Source organism: Cinclus cinclus, chromosome 5 (assembly GCF_963662255.1).
Source record: "Cinclus cinclus chromosome 5, bCinCin1.1, whole genome shotgun sequence".
Classification (NCBI taxonomy): domain Eukaryota; kingdom Metazoa; phylum Chordata; class Aves; order Passeriformes; family Cinclidae; genus Cinclus; species Cinclus cinclus.
In genome coordinates, this window is record NC_085050.1 from 18045569 (window position 1) to 18067830 (window position 22262).

General features: G+C 42.8%; 1 protein-coding gene across 1 annotated transcript; it reads right to left on the minus strand.

Annotated features, from left to right (window-relative positions):
* Positions 1-4913: 4913 nt before the first annotated feature.
* Positions 4914-21933, minus strand: LGI2 (leucine rich repeat LGI family member 2). Its single transcript, XM_062493630.1, has 9 exons — positions 21719-21933; positions 21555-21626; positions 18659-18730; positions 15006-15077; positions 14371-14442; positions 13155-13324; positions 12394-12435; positions 8227-8391; positions 4914-5731 (listed from the first exon to the last, which is right to left on the minus strand). Exons 1-9 carry the CDS (start codon positions 21931-21933, stop codon positions 4914-4916), a joined length of 1698 nt encoding a protein of 565 aa, XP_062349614.1.
* Positions 21934-22262: the final 329 nt, after the last annotated feature.

Sequence of the window (22262 nt, forward strand, 5' to 3'; positions counted from 1 at the left end):
ATAAATTCAGAGTAGGTGGAAGAAATATTTTAAAATAAGGGTGGTGCAACACTGGAACAGGTTGCCCAAAGATGTGATGGATGCCCCATCTTTGGAAACATTCAAGGTCAGTTTGGACAGGGCTCTGAGCCCTGTAGTTGAAGATGTCACTGCTAATGGTGGGCATGTTGGACTTGTCATCACACAGTTCTGGGGCAAGAATGGCAATGGTTTATGGGGGAATGGGTACTGTGGGATAGATTGGGGTTCTGTGTTTTGGGGGGTTTTTTTAGGTTTTAGATTTTGGTTGTATAGATTAGGTTTAGTTTTTTTGAATGGCTTTCACAGTATCATTCTCTTATTTTGTGGGAGATCTAACATCATGTAGTTTTATTGATTCTGAAGGTCAGTTTTGAAGTCCATTAGATCATCAAGCCTGTGGTTTCTCATAAAGGAGGCTGACTGTATGGGAAATTCAAGAGTTGTCAAGTGCCTGGCTTGCTAGGAAGTAAAAAAAGAAATCCAACCAGTGTTAAGAGCTCAGCTCCATTGCTACTGAGATAGGGAGTGAAAAAGAAATCTGTTATTCCTGGCTGTGAGCAGCGCTGCCAAAAGGGAGCAATAGTAACAGCTCATCTCAATGGGCCAAGAGTGAGTGGGACTGAGGGGATGAGTGGGACTCTTACAGCCATTCTTGCACATCTGCCTTTAGCTTCACCTTTCAAATATACCCTGCTCTGTCTTCCCCTAGAAATTTGCAGAGGATTGACTATCCTGCATTGCTCTTTAGGAATGCTTTTCTCTTGGCACCTTGCTATGACTTTCAAGGAGTAGTAGATACTTTCCAAGGAAGATTTGAAGAATATGGTAATGGGTGGAAAAAAATGTTCACCTAGCAAGGGCAAAGAGAGCAGGGGAAGGTAGGTGGGGAAACAGTGCTGATTTGCAACTGATGTTTGAGTTATGATAGAGTTTCAGTGAACCACACGACAAGGGCTGCTGACTCATAAAAAGGTAGAACACCCAAAAGGAAAGCAATGATCCCAGCAATTGCATCCCATTATGGTATGTCAGACATGTCTTTGATTGCACAAGTCTATAATTAGTTACAGAGTGTTGTGTTATTTATGAAGAACTAAGAGGAAATGAAAGAATTACCCCCTGTCCTAGTGACTAGCAGGATCAGTGGACAGCACTCAAGGATTACTTTAAATAAAGTGTATTCAGTGCTGATAGATTTATTTTTTTTTTCAATTTCAGTGTAAATGTCAATGATTCAGTAAAATTTAACAAATCTTAAGAGACCCCCAGAGCAAAGATCTGAAAGTCTTGGAAGTAATTTTAGGGCTTGGTTCCTATTTATTCAGCATGTAAGAAATCCACTTAAGTATCTTAAGTATTTTTATTATTATTATTATTTTAAAAATCAAGGTCTCTTTACTTGTGGTAAAAAGAACTGAGCTCATGAACGAAATTCGCAGCAATAGCTGCGTTACTTACTTGCTAACACTAGATGGGGTGTAAGGAAAGAGTGAAGGGGAAAATCAGGGAAGAGCAAAACCTTGGAGGTCCGAACTATCTCAGGCGCAGAAGAAAGATTTAACTAATCTGAGCATGGCTTTCTCCACCTTGTCAAAAGCCAAACCCGATCATAAATAGACAGGGACCCGTTTGCCCACCCTGCTTATTCCTCTGGCAGTGTGGATCCTCATAACATGGGTATTTAACACGTGTGACACACCAGTATTAGTCACATTAACTACATTTTATTTGTATATTGAAAGAGTACACATACATGTCAGTAGCATAGATTGCATCAGCTCCTCTTTTCTAAAAAAAGCTCAATGTATATACAACCTTAAAATGCTCCTGCTGTAGCTAGTGTATATTAAATCAATGCGTATATAAACTAATGATCTTTACATAGATTTATGTATTTTAGAATACATTAAAAGTTATCAGTGGCATGTTCTGTTATCCTTTTTCACTGTCCTGATGGTATAACATTTCAATGAATTATGGATATGCATATTTTATTTACTATTCAAAACAATTTTTATTACAGAATATAGGCCATGGAGACAAACTCATGGTTGCATTTGGAAAGGAAGAAAGTATTTTTCATGATTAGTAATTTCTGTTTTTCTGCCTGCATCCTGCAGCTTTTCCTTGGGAGCAGGAAGAGTGGAACAAGGCTCCTTTTGAGAACTTCTCTTTGTTTAATCTTGTGAAAAGTACCTTAACCTTTTCTTAGTCAACTGGTGCATTTTGTCTCCTCCCTCTTATCTGCTTTGACCTCCTATGCATGAACTCAGCAGAAGAGGCAGGGCAGTATCTGACTCCAGGCTCTTCCTGGAGCTGGGAGGGATGCTGAGCTGGGCTTTCTGACCAACCAACATAGCCACTCAACAGAAGCAGCAGCCTGCTCAGAATTCATTTCCTTCACTCTCTTCTTCTAGTCCCATGTGAACGAGCTAGACTCCTGCGGATCACTTTATCCTCTTTATTAAGCCTCTCTCTGCAGACACCATTTTAATTTAATTCAACTTGATAGCCAAGTCTCAAAATCCCCTTGGATCTTGAAATTGTACAATCTCCTGGTATTCAATACACAAGCTTTTTTCCAGCATCCTCTTCAAGGATCCAATTTCTCTAAACTGGCTTTTCACTCTGACTGATGCTCCTTCCTGAGTGACTAGAACTCACAGTCATGCCCTAAAAGAAAGTGCTGGTGCACTGAGAAATGCCACCCTCATCAGAATATCTAACTCTAGTAAAACTTGCATGCTTGACAGAAAAGCAATACAAAGTGCTTTCCCACAACATAGGCTAAATAAACGTTACTTTCCAGCCATATCCACTTTAAAAAGTAAACTGGTAACATAGTACAAAGATCCATTCATTGGCAGACATGAATGTCTTTGTTTTTTCAGATTTGTTAGCTTAATCCTAGGAGAGGTATTGCTAAACCCTATTGCAGAGCGTTGGTTTGCATCTACTGGTCTTGATTGAACCACTGGGACTGACACCACACTGGGGTTTGGAGGGCAGCTCACTATTTCAGAGGGGGAGATGGGCCAGGTTGCCAGTAGTAGTTATAAACAACCAGGTTGAGCAACTCTGTAGAAAAAAAATCCCTCACACATAATTGAAAATCAGAATGAGTTATATCTCTGACAGTAATAATTTCATTTCATAGCAGAGAGGCAAAAGCTGGGGAGGACTGTGATATGCCAGGTCATTGGTAGGTTATGGCTCCTCACAGGAGTCCTTACACATAATCCTCTTCTGCAGCACACCCTGGATATCAGAAAGCCTATGAGAACAACCCTGTTTGTGATCATAGGCTGTGTTTCACATGTCTAGCGGAAAAATGTGAAACTCACTCAGCAGAAGGATGGTGAGATAGGCCAAAGTATGAAGGAAAAAAGGACAGTTTCCTTTGCTCCTCCTGCTTTATGCAAAGCCTCCCTATTATCCAAGGCAACAGTGCAGCAGCAAGACATGACAAAACAACCTAGTAGACTAAGTGGTAGGGAAACTTAAAGAAATATGTTGTGTAAGAGAAAAAACAAGAGCTCTGATACACAATTTTGTTGGGTAAGGGTGGCAAAGAGCCTTTCCAGGATAACAGTCCCTTGCTGTTATCCTGAGAGAGGCTCTGTGTGCCAGGATTGCCCTGTTTAGGATGACTGAATGCTTTGGTCTGTAACCACTCAAAACACCAATGAAGCACAGTCTGCTCACATCCTCCTCTTTAACCTTCAATGGATTGGCAACCTAGCACCAGCCTGGACTCACCCAGTAGAAATCCTTCTTGGAGGCAGGATTAGCTCTACTCTGAAACAGCTCCAACATCTTCAGATGACTTGGTGATACTGAAGTCACAGTTAGACTTTAGCCAGCAGTAAGATTTCCCAAGCACAACTTTGATGTCCCAAACCTGAATTTATTGCTAATGAGCTGTGCTGAGGGAGAAGCACTGGACAATAAATCACCTCCAGTGAGTACAGAGGAGCTACAACATGGAGTGCATCAATGTCAATATGTGTTTCAGGCAAAGCTTAAGCTCTGCCTGCTGGAATGAGAGTTCACAAAAGAATAACATGTTAAACCCCCAGAGTCTACTGGGAAGCATCAGGAAAAGTAGGAATTAGGGCAAAATGAAATAGATTTCTGGAATACCTATTAAAACAGAGAGTGGGTGGGATTTGTAGTTGATTTGTTTATGGCATCATGCAGACCTCTGGTATTCTTTGTCTGTGTTAACTTGTTGAGATCTCACAGTCCTGAAGGGACACACTCTTCCTGGCTGCCCATTTACTGTGGGCTGGGCTACTTGTTATGCACAATTTGTTGTTGAAAAAAGTGAATAATGGAAGAAAAATGGCAATAGATTTTGACTCTCCCTTCAGTCTGCAATGAATTATAATGATGTCTTGGATTTACTGTGCACCAGAAAGAAAGATTTTGAAGAGCGAACTCTGTGTATTCTGAAATGTTCCTGTTTGCTTTTGCAATTAATCAGCAGCCATGAAGAACTGACTCTAATATTAAAACTTACACTACTAAAACACTAGTTTAGCAGTCAAGATAATTTTTATGTATGGCTCACTCTTCACTTTCTTTATGAGATGTTCAACTCAAGGTAGTTTTCTGGATAAAATATAAGTTATTTTCTTAGATGTCAACATTAATTCTAATGCACTGCACTCCTCTTTGAATGACTGCAGATTGTGAGATATCTCTGAAAAAGGATAAAATGGACATGTCATGCAGTAACCAAGTAAATGCAGTCCCTGATTAATATGCAAGTTTGAAAAGTTCAGAAAATGTCATCATATTCCATAGATGCACCCTATTTTTGGAAAGGTCTCTTTTTGTTTTGTTTGTGTATAAATGTCATTCTACATAAATTTCACTCCACCAGATTTTCATAAACTCAAGTCAATGATGATATGTTCAAATATTTGAGTGTTTCCTTTAAAACTAGAGGCAAAGAAAAAATCTCTTCGATCTGTTGACACAGCTGTGAAAGACCGTGGTGCTTGCACGTAGATTTCTTTAAATAATCTGAATATCTTCTTTTCACCATCCCACTGGTAAATCTGGGAGAATGTGTAGTCACTTCCCAAGGCTAGGTAATAATTGTTCTTGAAGGAGAAAGGCTGCAGTGTCATTGCTCCTCGGGATGGAAGAGCCTGTATCTCCACAAACTGTTTGCTATTCCATTTCATAACTCTGGAGTCACCAATGAATCTTGTGAGTGTGATGTAAAGGTCATCTTGCATCCTGAAACTCTTCACAGCCAAGACATCTTCCATGTTGGGGATTTCACTGTGTGGGACAAACTTTTTGGAGGCTTTGTTCCACTGGAGTATAATGGGCACCTGGGCACGGCTAGAGAGAATTAAATGTGATTTCCCATCTATATCAAGAAACTCAGCATCCGTGTCCCTGAACCACTCATGAAGAGACTGATACGAATAAAATCCTTTGTTATTCCACTTATACACTGTTGACAAACCTGCTTTAGAGCTATCTGCTATGACAAAAAACATTTCACTGTCTATCTCAAAAAGCTCGATGTCATTTGGCTTGGAAATGCGAGATACTTCAATATCCTGGAATTTGACAAACTTCGTCCAGCTTTCATCAAACTTGTAAATGTGTGAGCCACCAAAGAGCTGTGCCACCACCACAAAGACTTGGTCACCAACAAGAATGGCTTTACATCCCACTATAGACTGACCTATTGCCCAAAGAAAGAAAAAAAAACAACACAGGTATTAGCACAGCACAAACCACCATTTACACCACAGACATTACCAAACCACCCCTCCCCTCTTTTAGACCTGCACCATCTCATAATTTTGTCTCCTTCTACTTGCCATCAGAGCACCTTTTAAAGCTTTTTGCTTCCCAATAACTGGAGTGATGACTTGTACCACCCTGTAATGTCTGCAAGTATGATGTATCATAAAATGCTAATTCCTTTTTATGCAAAATACTTTTTATTTCTCTGTTTGTTCAAACACATGGTCCCTAGTATCCAAAACAATTATTGAAGCAAAATTTTATTATTTAAAAATGACAAGAGTTTTTATCTTGTTGTTCATCAGAATCTGAAATTCTCCTATTCTTGTAATGTCTATCTTTCCATCTTAACTAGAAGAATGAAATATAGTATATTTTCTTGCTCCAGAAGGGCTAGAGTCAGCTTTTTGCTAATGTACATAGAAATATTGATGCATCTTGTGGATATATCACCTAACAGCAGGATGAAAAAGATAAGTCTAACTCTGTTGTTTGTGTTAGGTTTCCTTAGATTTTGTTAAACTATTTAGGAATAATGCCAGATAGATCAGATCAGGTTATGGTCTATTTTGAGAATGTCAAGTTACACTAAACAAGAACCACATCAAAAAAGTAACAATGAGGCTATTACGATAAGTGTTGTTGGAAGCAGAGAGGAATTTGTCTGTGAAGCACACAGTTTAGGTAGAACTGTAGCTGCACAAGTTCCCCAATGCATCCTTGGTCAGTCACTACAGGAGATTTACCCTGGCTCCTCCTGGTCCCCTACCCGTGGCTTTCAGAGCTGGCCTGGGATGATCTGCCACCCTTCCAGTGTAGGAGAGCTGGGAGTAACTTCATCTCAAGGACAGCAAGGTATCTGCAGCACAGACATGAATGGTCGAACTGATTATCCAGGCTCCTTCTCATCTAACTTAGTCAAAACACAAACTCTAGCAGAGCTTTCACCTGTCTCCTGTCTCCTTCTGCAGAGGACAGCAATGCTTTGCTCTTCATGTTCACTGTAAAGGCAACCTTGACAGCTAGCTCAGCTCCATAAGTTGTAAAGGGCTAAATTTAGATATCCAAATGCCAAGCATATGGTAAGCAGTGAAATTCTCTGTGGATCTGGCTCCAGAGCTCTACAAAACACTCGTCAGGCTCTACAGGAGGTTTTTTGTGTGCCTGTGTCCCCTGGCAAAAATCTCAGGCTCACATACATTTCAGAGTCCAGAGCTCAAGCTCAGACCTTCCAGGAGCAAACTCTGGGTGTGGAAGTAGGACACAAGTCCCAGGCAGAAATGTCTCCTAATCAAGTCATTCAGAGGAAGGTGAAATACACCTGGAAGGCAGCAGCTATCTTTGCAAATGATTCAAACCCTCAGTTTCATTTCCGGAGATTTTCTAGGGCTCAGCGAGCTCTCTCTGGGCTGTTGACTTCTCAGTTTACATCCCTGGTACATATTTTACCCTAATCTACTAAAACATAATGAAACCTAAAAAAGGAACATTTTTCATTTCCAAAACTTTCCTGACAGAGGGGTAGTTTCTTGTAAACTTTTGTTAGTGACACACAGAGCTGATCTCAGGAGGTAAGTGCTTTCTGCCTTTGTAGAAGTCAACACCAGAGAGGGGCAGAGCATACTCAATATCTCCCAAAATATAATGTAAAAATAATCAATCACACACAACCAAGAGCAGGAGGGAATGATGCTCCATTGATAATTTAGCTCCTGAGTCTTCAAAACCTCTGGCATGGAGAATCTGGGAAATCAGGTTTGAAGACTCTGCCTCTGCTGTCATGATGTGACTGAGCAGCACAAGTGTTGGTCACGGACAGAACAGTGGTCAGAAAATCAGCATTAGCACATCACCTGGCATCCACACAGGCTTTTTGTTTGATCAGTAATCTGAGCATGTTGCTAAATTGAAAGTAAATTCTGAAGCTTTACAGCACATCCCTTTAAGTAATTATCACAGCTTAAACATCTCTGTCATTTTCAACTGGCTTCTTGGTCAGCTCACCCTAAAAGCATCCTTCAGACCTGTTTCCTCCTACATGCAATAGATTCTTTTTATACTCTCTTTTGCAGGCACTTTGGCAAGATCAAGTGCTCCTTCAGCTTCTGCTTTAACTTGCTATGTGATTGAGGCAGAGAGTGCTAAGCTGGGCCATGGTGTGACATTCATGACAAGTGTTTGTGCCTTCAGAAAAATTTACAAGATTGGACAAAAAAAGCCTAGTCTGTGTGCTACAGTCAGGTTAAATGTGCATGTTTTAACAAGACACATTACTCCATGGAGTTACTCATGTCCCAGTGTCACTCACTACAGTCGGCCAAATTCAACAGAGATTCAGGACAAAACCCAACAAGCTGGTCCCATCTACAAATCTTATCCTTGTGAAATGCCAACAGTTCATCAGTGACTGGAATCCCAGTGTGCATATACCTGTGATATTGTCGTAACTCCTGAAATTCATTTCAATGTGATCCCACTCCAGCACCATGCAGTTCTCCATGCTGGGCTGTGCAATAGCTACAAACACATCATTCTTTGAGTTGAACGTATCCACTGAAACGGACTGGTAGGGCAAAATCTGGTGGACAACAAAATCTAGAAACATACATTTACAACAGTTAGGATACATCCTTGCTGGAAACAAAGAATAAGATTAGAATGATGTACACTGAAAAATGAGTGAAATACTCTGGATTTTGTATAACGCTGTCATGGAAGTATCAGTGCTCATGTTAGGCATGCAGCAACAGGGAAAGCATCTCCTGCTTCAGGTATCATGAACTGTCCTCTGGAAATGTATTTGTCAAGGAGATCAAATATGTAAATAGTGAAATAATTCAGATTTTCCATCTAGGCTGGATACTATCAGTGCAATAGAGAGAGAAGTCTCTTTCCCCACAGCTGGAAGTTGCTTTCCCATCAAGTGAAATGGCCTTGCTAGAATCACATTCAAGCTGAGAGACAGCAACTACCAGCTGAAGTCCAATAACTTCTTAAGTCATGCAAATTTAATCACTGGCAATTTGTGTTATGCTAAACCAGGCAGAAAGTGAAATGATATCTGAAGTTTGCCTGGGGATAACCCCATTTTGCCTAGACCATAGACAAAATGGTGTAATCAAAAACTCAGTTAACATAATGTTTTATGGGGCATTATAATGTAGTTTAGGCATAAAATACAACCAACCTGAAAATTACTATCCAGTGAAAAACTTATCCTAGACAATAAGACTGAGAAATTAGAGCAACCTGTAAAGATTAGGAGTCTAACTCCAGAATGAAAGACATTTTTCCCCTCAAAAATTAGGTGCCTTTGTAGACTTAATTTGAAAATTCACCATGGGGTATGTCAGCAGTCACCACAAAGCCAGTCTGGGGCAAAGTGAGGAGACTTGGGTCTGAATTTGACATTTGACCAGACAGCTGCACAATGTCTCTATTAACAGGAAAAAAACATGGTGTAGTAGAGCTGACAAAGCACTCAGGTCTAAAATGTGGTAGGGGGCCTTCACTGAAGTAATGTATGGATATAGATATGTAGAAAAGGAAAAGCATCTTCCCTGTGATGGCATTTCTGTGCAGAACCAGGCACTGCTCTGTTTTAAGCTCCATTTGCTACATGCCTCCACCACACACTCCTATGCTGGAAGGGCCTGAGCGTCCAGGGATTTTGGTGAAATGATAATTAAGTCCTCACTCAAGTCCCTTATTTTGGTGCATTATGAAATAATTGCTTCTGAATGAAGAACCCTCTGTTTCTGCATGCTTGAAAGCCTTGCCCTTGAGGAGTTACACTTGTGGAGAATAAAGATAGATGACTACCATTAAAAAAACAGAGCAGGTTCCACAGCTGTGAAAGAAATTATAGTCTTCATTCTTGGAAGGACTACTATAAATACAGAGTGGGCTTGGTTCATAAATGCTGGTAGGCAAACAAGAAAGTTATCTTCAGTCTCACTGGGAAAATAAAAGGGCCGGGGAAAACTGACACCAAAGTATGCAGAAAGTATAAGTAACTGACCAATTATAAAAGGTAGCTAACGGATGGAGCAATAGCAGACACATCACAGAAAATAAAAATATTGAGGAAAAGTACCCAAAAAATAATCCTGAAAAGACATCTCTTGAAATCTGAACAGTTGTGAAACACTGGGGGAATTTGTGAATTGAAATAAACCAGTCTGCATGTGAAAATGGGTAGGGAAATCCTTTGTAATCAGCAAAAAGCAATAAATGTTGGTTTTAGCACCAGCTGGCAATACCAGATTGTAAAGTAGAACAGAGTTACACAGTGGAAGTTGCTGCCACATCAGGGCAGCAAAAGATTTAGGCCTTGGGGGCTTGATTTAGTTCTACATATCCTGCTGTAATGCCAGAAAGAGCTAATGCAGTAAATACAGGATTGGGGAAGGAGCCCATTTCCTATTTCTTTCTCTTTGAAGTCGGATCCCCTGGATGGGAGAGAGCAGAGGACACAGCCCACACTTTCCCCTGTGCTGCTGGCTGCACGAGCTGTCCCCCTCTCTCCCCCAGCCCATACACAGCTTTGCTCTCCCTCTCTCAAGACTCATGGTTTTCATGCTGTTTTCTGCTGGCTGAGAGTGGGGGTGTCCCCTGTCCTCCGGTCCACCTCTGCTTATTCCACCTCTGCTCTCACTGTGGTGAACTGGAATAATGGTGTCACAGGTGAGGGACCCAACACTTATTGGGCTGATTTTCCTTCTGGCAGCCCTTGCTTGGGTTGATCCCAACACACAGGAGCACTGACGCCAGCACGGGAGAGCGGGAGAATGCAGGGAACATTATAGGACACCAAGGAAAAATATAAGTGATGGTCTGTTTGTGCAGCTGCTCCAAAACTGTATCCTGCAATTCAGTCCCACTCTCCTCACATCCCTTGTTCCCTACAGCGAGTGGATACTTCTACTCCAGGTGAAGCTACCCAGGACCTGGGTGTACCAGCAGGGAATGTTAACCATCCTTTCCTTTCTCCCACTACAGGAGATCTCCAGCACAGGAGCAGGAATGGAGCAGTATCTATTAATTGGCAAACTGCCTCCCTTCCGGACAGCAGGGAAAGAGAAAACCACCTCCAGAAGACAATCCCAGCTAGGTAAAGAAAGGGGAAAACAAGCTTCCAAAGCTCAGTGAGATGATCCCTGCCTGCAGGTCTGGGCAAAGCAGATCCCAGGCATGCACATGGCCTGTTCCCAGTGGTTGTGGGAGCCCAAGGCCTGTTTTCCAGACTTGTGAAAGTGAGTTATATGTTCCCCTGTGGTGCTCACAGACACAGCACAGCCCCCTCACACACTGTTGAGGAAGAAAGACAAGAAATGAAGTGAAATGGCTTAACCTGCTTCCATGATGCAAGCACTGAGAAATGGAAAATACAGATGCTATCACAAAAAGAGATAAAATGCAGGTCGCCGATACTGTCAATCACTTTCTCTGTGAAGAAGCAACAGGATCATTTTGGTTTTTGCCTTTTTATTTTAAATTTGGCAGCACCTCTTTCCATCTCTCCTGTTACCATTGTAGCAGTTCAGCTAGTGCAATGAGCTGACTGGACCAACAAGACACACATTTTACCAAGTAATCTGCTTTGTTACCATATCCTGCATCCAGTCATGCTTGACACAGAGTACTGGAGACCAGAAATGATGGAAAGTCTGATCCCACCTGGCAAAGGAGGGAAATACTATACTAAAGACTAACATGAGTGGAAGAGGTTTGCAGAGCCCTGCCCACCACTGACTGAGAAAGGAGAATACACCTATGGGGTATATTGCTTTACTTAGAATACATTATGTATTCTAAGCCTGTGACTTATCAGTCCTCAATGAATATGGGCATATTTACAGTCCCTTTAGATCTGGGGGAGGCAATGGCAGAGAAGGAGAAAGCAGCAGTGGCCTGACACCACACCACAGACCACCAAGGTCACACAGAACAGAGCATGACAGCTACATGCTATGCTGTGCTGTGGGAGCACTTCTCTGAGGGCTTTTGAACAAATATTCAGATGGGCAATCTTTGCCCCATGGAATGCCTTCGGTCCCCAAAAATTCTGCAGCACATGAAATTAGATTTATGCTTGGTGTAATTTCACTTACAGCAGACGAAGGGACAATGTTAAGGTGTTATGCCTGGAACAACTTTACAGTGTCTAGGTACAAAAAAGTGACAGAGGGTCTGTAGGTCAGGATAGGTTTTAGGACCAGGTAAGGCTTTATCTTGTGCACTGTCACTGCTACACAGTTGCTTAAACCACATTGCAATGAAATAAATCCTGCTTTTACTTTGCATTGTTGCGTCTCAGTGATTTGGCAGACATAGGAATGTAACTTTGGTGCTGTTCTAAACTTCATTGCTCTCCTGTGTTTGGCATCCTTTTATGCAGCAGGTTATTGCACTTCACCTCTGCTGCTCCTCTGACATAATTTTGAATTCTGAATTCATTCTTTTTTCCTTCACATATTGCCATCAAAGCATCTTTCATACCATTCCTGAAATTTCATTTTACATTATTAGTAATCACCTTTTCTCTTATCTTCTAATAACAATGACTGACTTGATGACAAATGAGAACTTGCACACCTTTGACATTACTGTCTAGAAAAATGGCAGAGCACTGACATTCTATTCAAAAAAGATGAAAAACAATACCTGCAGCTGATATTTTCAGTTATATGATGTGGCTACATTTAAAGATAGGTAACTGCATCAGTCTGGGTATAAAATATAAGCATAACCACATGCAAATTTCTCTTTGCTCCCTTCAGCATGCTTTACGTTACCTTACAAAAAAAAATTAAAAAAAAAAAAATCAAGAACCTAGGCAAGACAGTAGTCAGAATATTATTGGACTTTTCTCTTCAACTTAATGGAGTTCTATGAAGAACTGCTGGCACTATTTCCACCATCTTCTATGCTAACAAATCATGATTTATCAAATAAAGATAACAGCTATAGCCACATTTCTGAACTTATTTTCATTGCTTTCTGTGAAATACAGGGATATTGGGAAGCTCATCTGCCATAACTATATGGCTTTATTCCAGATAATAGAAAGCATTCTGTGATGAAAATTAAGCCACAAATTGAGTCATAATCAAGTCTTTTGGTATATGAATAGGCAGAGCTCTTCTCCCTTTATCACTTAATCCAAATAAAAACCCAGGACATACTTTGGCTTCAAAATGTAATTTTCCTATTTTGTACTTGTTCTAGTACTTAGAAGTGCTTTGTATGTAACCCTTTCCTCCCCCCAGGTCATGCTCATAGAAGCAAAAGGATATAATCTAAACTTCTGATATTTAACCATTTGTAGTGTGCTTAGAAATATACATTCTGAATACCTGTAGTGGTGCATTCATAATCAAAACTTGTCACATCATTTAACTTCTTATCCTGATATTCTGCTGGACCAATACACAGGACATCAGAAACTGTGGAATTTGTCATCTTTAACCACAAAAACAGCCACTTGGCTTTGCAGTCACACTCAAATTTATTTCCCCTTAAATCTCTAAAAAAACACACAGAAATAAACATATTTTGAAAAAATTGATAGTAATATGAGCACTACAGAACTGTCATCACCTTGACATGCTGAATTTCAAAATATCTGAGTATCCTTGAATTGTTCTGAACCAAATACAGGGAAGTTTCTAAAATTGGATTATTTTATTATGAGCTCTCTTTCACTGAGTGTTTTGAAAAAACATTGTAGTTTATGGTTATATATAATCATAGTAGTGGAGCCCTGTGATTCATGTGTAAAGTTACTTTTTTGGTAACTTTTCATAGGATGAGGACTGTAATGTAATACATCCTGACATTCAGGTTGTCTGTTGCAGGTCTCCTTTGCACCATTTACCACTGATACAGAGAATTCTCATTACTTCACTAAACAGTTCCAGTACCACTGGTTGACAGAGCAGCTTTACAGATATAAAACACAGATGCAAGACTTGTATTTTTTGAGTTGCTGCTGATGTAGAGTCAATTTTACTTCTTCCTGCTAATTAATGTATGTGCAATTTCAGCACTGTACTTGTTCTTTGATCCTTTGGCAATTTCTGTGGCTTACAATTTTTCTTTGCTGGTTGGAGGAGCCAGGCCAAAAATAGGGGAATACTAGTTACACAGGGAAATACTGACACAATGTCAGTAATGTGCTACAACTGCACAGAAACAAGGAAAAGAAGCTTCTTTTCTTTTTAACTAATCCCTTGTATTAAAATAATCTCAGGGAATATGCAACAAAAATAGGGAAACGTTTTCAGTTTTAAGATTGTCTCCCTTTCTCTAAAACAATTTATAGGAGACATCAGAAAGATGTACAATAACACAAGACACACACAGCATCACAAGAAGCAACGGTGATTTAAGAAATAGCAGTTACTTTAGAAGAGTCTATCAAGCAAACAATTATAAAATGAAAGAAAGTTAGAACAAAAAAAAAAACCACACTTTTTTTTCTGTGTAGATACTAGATACAGCACCACACACCCTGAACCTAAAACTAAGAGCAGGAGTGACAGAAGCAGTAGAAAGATTCTCTTTACTTACAGTTCAATTAGAGAATCTAGATCACTGAAGACATCCCTTGGCAGAGCTTTGAGATGGTTATTGGCCAAAGAACTAGAAAAGAAAGTAAGACCTTAATATCATTGCTATCTCTTGTAATTCTTACCAAGTCTGAGCTCACCTACAAGTTGTTAATTATCTGGTACTGTCCAGCCACTGGCACTGTTAGAAGTTACCAGGAACAGGCATTAATTATTCTCATTCAGGAATGGAGATTGCTTGAAGTTCACATAAAAGTAAAATATTTAAAGTCTTTTTTTTTTCCCCAGGTGCAAATGTAACCCACAGAGCAATCACTGAGCACACTGAAAAGAAGCAGGAATGTTGATCATGGGTAGGCAATGTGGTGGTGCTGATGGTACCAGCACAGCACTGGGGGTACCAGCGGCATCCCAGACCCAGATGTGCCTGCACACAGACAGCCCAACATCTGGCAGTGCTGCTCAGGCAAGAATTGCTCTAAAGCTGGTTCTTAATTTATGGAAGGCATGTGGTTGACAGCAGGAGAAAACTGACACAGAAGGAAGAGAAGTTTTCTGTGTAGCAGGAAAACTAGTGGTCTACCAGGAGAGTTTTGTTCACGTATAAATTACTCTATCAAGTGTTGAATAACTTACAGGTGAGTCAGGTCACGAAGGCCACGAAATGCATTTCTTGAAATGGTTTCAATTTTGTTTCCTTCAATAAATCTAGGCCAAAAAAAAGTATTTTAAAACACTTCAAGTAACATTATTATTATCATCACAGCACTTTAAGCTATGGTTGCCAGATGCAGCATATTTTTGGGCAGCTCTTTCAGACTGAAAGGTGGGAAGTCTCAGTACAGCTGCTCATGTTCCTTTTTCCCCTTTCCTTGGGCAGACTGCAACAAACAATGCAAGTATCTGGCAGCACAGGGGATGGCAGGTGACACAAACATCCATCAGAAATGGAACAAAGTGAACAAGGCAAAAAAAATTATTCCTCTCTTGGTAATCCTCTCAGGATGTGTTGTGTGAGGCAAGAGACCTGTGCAGGAGAGTCTCCTGAGGCAGACTTGAGAAGCTAAAGTCTTTCCTTCCACTCTCACAAATCCTCAGTGTTTTCAAGGCAGCTGGCAGCACAGCAGTGCCAGCACTGCTCTGATGGGGAGCTCCCATGGCTGCACACACACACTGCCATCTCTACACCTCCACAGCCCTGAACTTGAACTGTGCATGTTTGACATCTGCACAAATGGCAAGACCACTGCCTTGGTTGAGTTCTGGCTGCCACAGTTGAGCCCTGTCCAGCTGGGACATCTCTGCAGGGTGCTGGCTGCACACAAGTCATAGCCCTGTGCACTGGGGGAATAATGACAGGCGCGTATCGATTCCAGCAGCACACTGCTCCTCCTGAGTGCACGTCAGCATTTAAAGAAAGAGCTGATACTTGAGCATCTTGACCCCTGAGTGCTTGAGGACGCATCCCTAAATACACCATCATCCCTGAAAAGCGATTGCAGCCAGGTGGCCATCAAGATATTGCATGATACAGCTATACCTGGATGAAGGCAACTGTATGCTGACTTTATAAAAGGCTTATGAGATGAAAGTGCCTCCCTTACTCCTAAGCAGCTCTGTTTGCCCTCCACAGAAGTTAGAGGAAAAATGCTATGATACAAGGTCTCTTCTAAAGAGAGTGAAGATGGGAATACAAGAGATGACAAGTGCTCTTGGTTCTGCAGTTTAGGTGTAGGAAAAATCCTTCATGAAGTGACCAGGGCCCTGACTGTAGGCAAAGGGTGCAGATGAGAAATTGTTGTGCCAATGTGGGAGATGTCAGAAGCAGGTCAGTCCTCTCAGGGCTGTGTGGAGCCACAAATTCAATCCACAAGAGCCACCCTGCCTCCTGACACCCTCATTGGCAGCGGGCATCCCTGCATACCAGTTCAGTGGTCCATGGAAACAAACAAGGCTATATTGCAGCAAGCTGGAACTCAAGCATTTGCCAGATTCTTGAATCACCAAGCCTGGCCTCCAAGAGATGCTACTCTGGGAATTCCAGCCTGTATGCCAGCAAAGCTGCCATCTTTGTCAGATCTGTCTTACCCAGACTGGATACACAGAGTCAGTTTAAGGGTGCATTGAATGCCGTTAGGAGTGCAGCAGGACACAGTCAGAGGTAATATTATCAATATATAGATATCAGCTGTGGGTGGTCCCCAGCTGCTCTTCAGCCAGACACTTTGGCTTTGTACATACAGACACTTCTCATTGCTGTTTGTCAGTGAGGTTTCCTTCTTCTCTACAAAGCCTGATCCCTGGTAACTAAGAGACATGAGTTATGGAAGCTGTACTGGTTTTACTGTCTGCATGGCCAAAAAAGCAAATCACAGAGGAAGGCCACTCACAGCCACTTCCCAAAAGGTGGAAGGGTGATTTGCTGGGGAAAGGAAAAGTTCTATGGATTTGGCAGAAAAGACAACCACAAGCATTAACTGAGACTACTTGTTCTGATGCCTTCAGTTTTAGCTTTCATATTTTTCAGATTCTGTACTGTCTTGGTGTGTGACTCTGAACTTCATATGAAGTGTCAGCAAGTTCTCTTCACAGTTTATTTAGACAAAAAAAATCCTTTTCTAGCCTGAGAACCAAGGACACCATTGCAGCTTCATGTCCAAAAAGTATAAACAGCAAATTGAGGAGAGCAAACTGGAGGATGGGACTTCATAACCTGGAACTGTGACTGGACAATTAACTTATATTAACTGTAACTGGACAAAAACTTATAAAAAGTGTGAAAACTCATGACCTGCCATCCATCTTGGGTGTAGCCACAACCAGGTTCTTGTACTGCCCAAGGTGTACCTTTTAAAGGCCTTTTAATAAATACCTACTTTATTCCTTTAGCACTGTCTAGCTTCTGTTCCAGGTAGTCTCTCTAGGCATCAGTTCAGCTGCTAAAATAATTTGAAACTGGAAGACTCTACCAGTCTTCATCCTGCTCCCTGGCTTGCAGCTGGTGGTCAGAGATGTGCCCTTTGACCATCTGAGGAGAGCAGGGTGTTTCATTCAGACAGGGATCTGCTTGCAGTGACCAGTACAACAACCACGATGTATGCTATGCTGCTGGGACAAGCCCATCAGCACTTCAAAACAGGCCACTAGTGGTACAAGCAAAAATGTTTTTCTTCCCTTTTACAAACTACTGCAAATAATTTTTTTCCCTTGTAAACACAAGGGAAAGAGAATGCTTAGATAACTTGCTATCTCTGAAAAATCCAAATGTAGCTGAATCATGGATTTTAGCATATACATTTATCATTAGCTGCAAATTCCATTATTGGCTACTCCACGTGTACCAGACTATTAACCCTGAATATACCCCATCATAATATTTGCCTTCAAGATTTTAGCACCAGTCAGTTTTATTAGCATTGGTCTTCCTGTAGGAAAGGACTAATGTTTTCCACAGCTACATATCAGCTTGGAAAGGTGGGTGGAATGAGGATGTTTTTTTAGGTTGTATTCATAGTTTCAAACACACCAGTTCATACTGACTAACACGGACAAATGCTGTCCTTTGGAGTGTGAAGGGAGGACAACCTTGTACCAAGGCTAATACTTTTTTTTTTTTATTTTTTAAGAAAAGAGGGGAACTAAAAAAAAATAAATAAGGGCCAGAAAAAGAAACGAATGTAAAAATCAGCTAAGTGATCAATATAAACAAAAGGAGAGTTCAATAATTTTAAATAATAATATAAATAGTTACAATAGTTTATATTATATGAAATGTGTGTTTATATATTTATGTATTTATAATTAATTAGATAAAGATAAATTCTATGGACATTAAACAAGATATCAGAAAAAAGGCAAAGTAGGAGACAAAAGCTGAGAGAAGAGAATAGAATCAGAGTTGTTCTGTGCAGTGCACCAGTATTCTGCAATTCCTACTCAGGCTGCCCATAGGTCAGGACAGGCTGCTCTACCTCTTGCCTGAGGTTCAAATCCCCTTAGGAGGTTAGGCACAGTTCTGGAAAGCCAAGCCAAGCTCTTGCTAAGCAACGCTTTTTTTGGTGTGCTGTAATTGCACAGAGACACCTTGCATTCACAGCATCTTTTAAAAATGCACTGTAACATCTGAAAAATTGTCAGCCACCATAAGAATACTTGCACAGGAGTGGAACATAAATCCTTCAGCTCCCCTGCTCTTGGGAATCACAGTAAAGACAAGGACTCTGTAGCAGGAGTCTTGGCAACTTATCAAAACATTTTTATTTATAAAGGACATAAAATGCCAAACTTACAGGTATTCTAGATGGAAGAGACCAGCAAAGGCATCATCTCGTATAACAGTGAAGGAGTTGGAGTTCAGCAAGCTGAAAATGGAGAGCAGGCATTAGGAAAGAGCATTAAAACTTGACACACTGGATTTTGCCTGTTGTGTTTATTGCCCATGACCAAACTAATCTTACTGATTTGAGCCCGTATCACCCCACCAATGCAGCACACATAAAATATGTGGAATGGTCTATGGGAAAAAAAAAGGCATTACATGATGGTAGTTAATGTCCACTACTCCCCAGGAAAAATGTCCCATTGACCTTGGTTAAATGTAACCTGGTCCTCAACTCTATGGTCCACTGAGCAGAACAAGCCATCATTAGAAGGCAGGTGTGCTGAGTGTGGGCCCCATCTGCTCACCACCCCTCCAGCCCCACAGACAATTTTAAGAGTGCACCTCAGCACCAATCCTAAGCTCCCAAGCACCAGCTCTCATTTATGCAGTCACCGTGGGCCAGCACACACTCATTCCATACTCCCAGGGGAATGCTCCAAGCCTGACCCGCAGATGGGGTACAGTATCCAGTGGGAGGACAGTTTGCTGGAAACACAGACACATCCAAACCACTGAGACAGAGAATCCTGCCATCTTTATAGAGCAAAGCCCTGTGTCCACAGGCTCTGAGGAGGAGCTGCAGTGCTGCCTCCTCCAGGCAGTGCCTTGCCCTACTCCTGTGTGAACTTCAGGGACAAAACATGTTAGAGCTGCACCAGAGAGACTGTCACCTGAGCCAGCACAACACAACCAAGGAGAAGGAGGTTATGGAGGCTCTGCCAGTAAAGTTCTTTCCTTGCTCTCTTAAAGCACAGCAGTGGACAATCTCCAAATGTTGATGTTCAAAGGCAGAGAGGGAAATCTCCTTTCAAGAAAATAACAAAACTTATTTGGTCTAAAATATTAACGCTGCACAAAATAAATACTTTTTGGAAAATCTCAGAATTTTCACGTATGAATGAATATGTTCACACTAATTGCTTTATTAGATCAACTGATTAGTCTTCCTTTTGTATGGTTTTAGGCATTTTGTTAAAATTAATTTAGAAGACTAATGAACATGAAATACAAACTTTCCCTGTGATCCCTGGATATTATGCTAATACTAGACAAATGCTCCTTAAATTATCCTGAAGAAATCTGACAAAGATGAAGACTGCCATAAAAAAAACCCCAAAACCTTTGCATTACTATTTTACCATGATTACTGCCACAGAAGGCATTGTCCTGAGGTGCCCATGTGCCCAATTATGCATGCAGCTCTTTGCTATTTAATCGGGTTTTTTTCCTCACGTTTTAAGGAAAAAGTTACAAATTACACTGAACAGAATTTGTGAGTGCTCAAGGAGGTGGTAGTGGTGACAAAGCCCCCTTGCTCCCATGTCTGATTCACCACATAAATTGACATGAGCAACTTCTGCTTTTCCCAATGACCCACCTCTGCTCCACCACCCTACACACCCCAACATCTCCAAGAAATCTACTGCAGCTAAGGAAAAGGGACAATCTTTGTCTACTCTTCCTCCCTCTTCCTAGTACCACCGTCCAAACCAAGCCAGATTCCTCTCCAGCTCTTATTTCCCACCCATGGATTCCTCCCTTTCCTTCCCAGCTGGCACCCGGTCACTGTTTGCCACCCTTTATTGGTGGCAAGGTCCTCGTGCCCTCTGCTGGGGGCTTGGTGCTGACCTCCAACTCTCACAGAACCTAGGTTTTGGGACCAGCTCCACAGTAAAGGAGGTGAAGGCTTCCACCCTTGCTTTGCCCCCTTCCCCCCAGCATTTTGCATGGAGTGCTGCTCCTCCCAGTAGGAAGACGGGCCTTTGAGTCAAAGGAGGTGGGGTTCCCAAGGAGAGGAGCCTTGCCATCAGCTACCAGACACCTTTAGAGACTGCCTCTTGCTAAGACCAGTTTTAACATCTAGTTCCGTGGCAAGCCTGGCTTTCTGGCAGGCTTTGGATCCTTTTCCTGAATTTTTCTTTGCAGTGTATCTTTGCCTGGGGGGGTCAGTCAGACCTTATGGGGTGGAGGTGTGGAGGGCCTGCTTGGTATCAGCATTCAGGACAGGCTGCACTGGGCTTGACAGGTTGCTGCTCAGCTTTGCTGCAGACTACCAGAGAAGTGAGTATCCAGGCTTCCCTGGGGGTTGTACCGCAGTCTCCGTATCCTCCCTGCTGCCTCCCGGGACAGCTAAATTAAGCAAGTTTGGATAAGCTGCTGGAGCAGGAGGCACACACCTAACCGCAACACGGGCACGACCAAGCAGCTTGCCTGGGGTCGGGAAGGAGGGATGGCTGCAAAGTGCTGGGAGCTAGACCACTGTCTCCTGGGACAGAGGAGCGCTGGGACAGAAGGCATCTAAGGGTCATGCTGAAGCACGGAGTCATGCTGCAGACAACACCAGCTCTTCGCACACAGAGGATTCCCTCTGAAGTGCGTCCTGGAAGCCTCTGCTCACCCCATTGTGCCCACAAAGCCAATGCCAGACTCCTGGGCACAAAGTGAGCAGGAGTGAGAGCCACCACCACATAACTCTGAGGGACAAAACTCAGCCTAAAACTTACTAAAGCTGAAGTTAAAAGAAAGAGGAACTTAGGGCATTATAAAAAAATTTTCCTCCTTTAGTAACTACATACACATTTTATGAAGCGGTTTCTAAGCAGAAAATGCATCCCTGAGCTGAAATGTTATGAAACAGCAGCTACACTGGGGGACTGTGCAAGCTGTCTTCCCCCGTTTTCTCCCTTGCTACAATGGAAAGGGAACTCTAAGAGAAACTGAGAGGCTCTATACTTAAAGGGACTCTATTTAGGAGGAAGGGTGAAGTGCTACTTGGCCGTGCTCCTTCCCAGTGCCATACTTACAGCAGCTGCAGGGAGGGCAGGTGGGAAAACATCCTGTCCTTGACTTCGGAGAAGGTCCCGTTGACCAGGCTCCTGGAAAAAAGAGATGCCACCCATCAGGCGGGACCTCCCCGCATCCCTTGTCCCCCCTCCCGCCGGTGCCGTCCCGCGCTGCCGGCACTCACAGGGAGCCCAGGCCGGCGGGCAGGCTGCGCGGTGCCCCCGCAGCCCCCACGCACAGCGCCGACTCCCGCCAGCAGCTGCAGGGCGGCCCGCAGCGCGGCCTTCGCGGGGCGGCGGGCGGCGGCAGCGCCAGCAGGGCGGCGGCGGCGGCGCAGAGAGCGGGCAGGAGCCGGAGCCGGAGCCGGAGCCGGAGCCGCAGCCGCAGCCCGAGCGCCATCCCGGCACCGCCGCTGCCCGCGCCCCCCGCGCCCTGACATCAGCGCGGCGCCGCCTCCGCTGCGGCGCCGGGACGCGGAGGGGGGGTCCCGGCGGGCGGGGCGAGCGGGGAGAGGCGAGGAGCGGCGGGGGCACCTCGCCCTCCGCATCCCCGAGGGACAAAAGCCGAAAGCCCGCGGGAGGCGAAGGACGTGGGTGGCCCCCGCTGGTGGCTCCGGAGAGATGCTACCCCAGAAAAGCGGGGGGAGCGTCGAGGCGCTGGAGCGTGTCCGGAGAAGGGCAACGAAGCTGGTGAAGGATCGGGAGCACAAGTCCTGCTAGGAGAGGCTG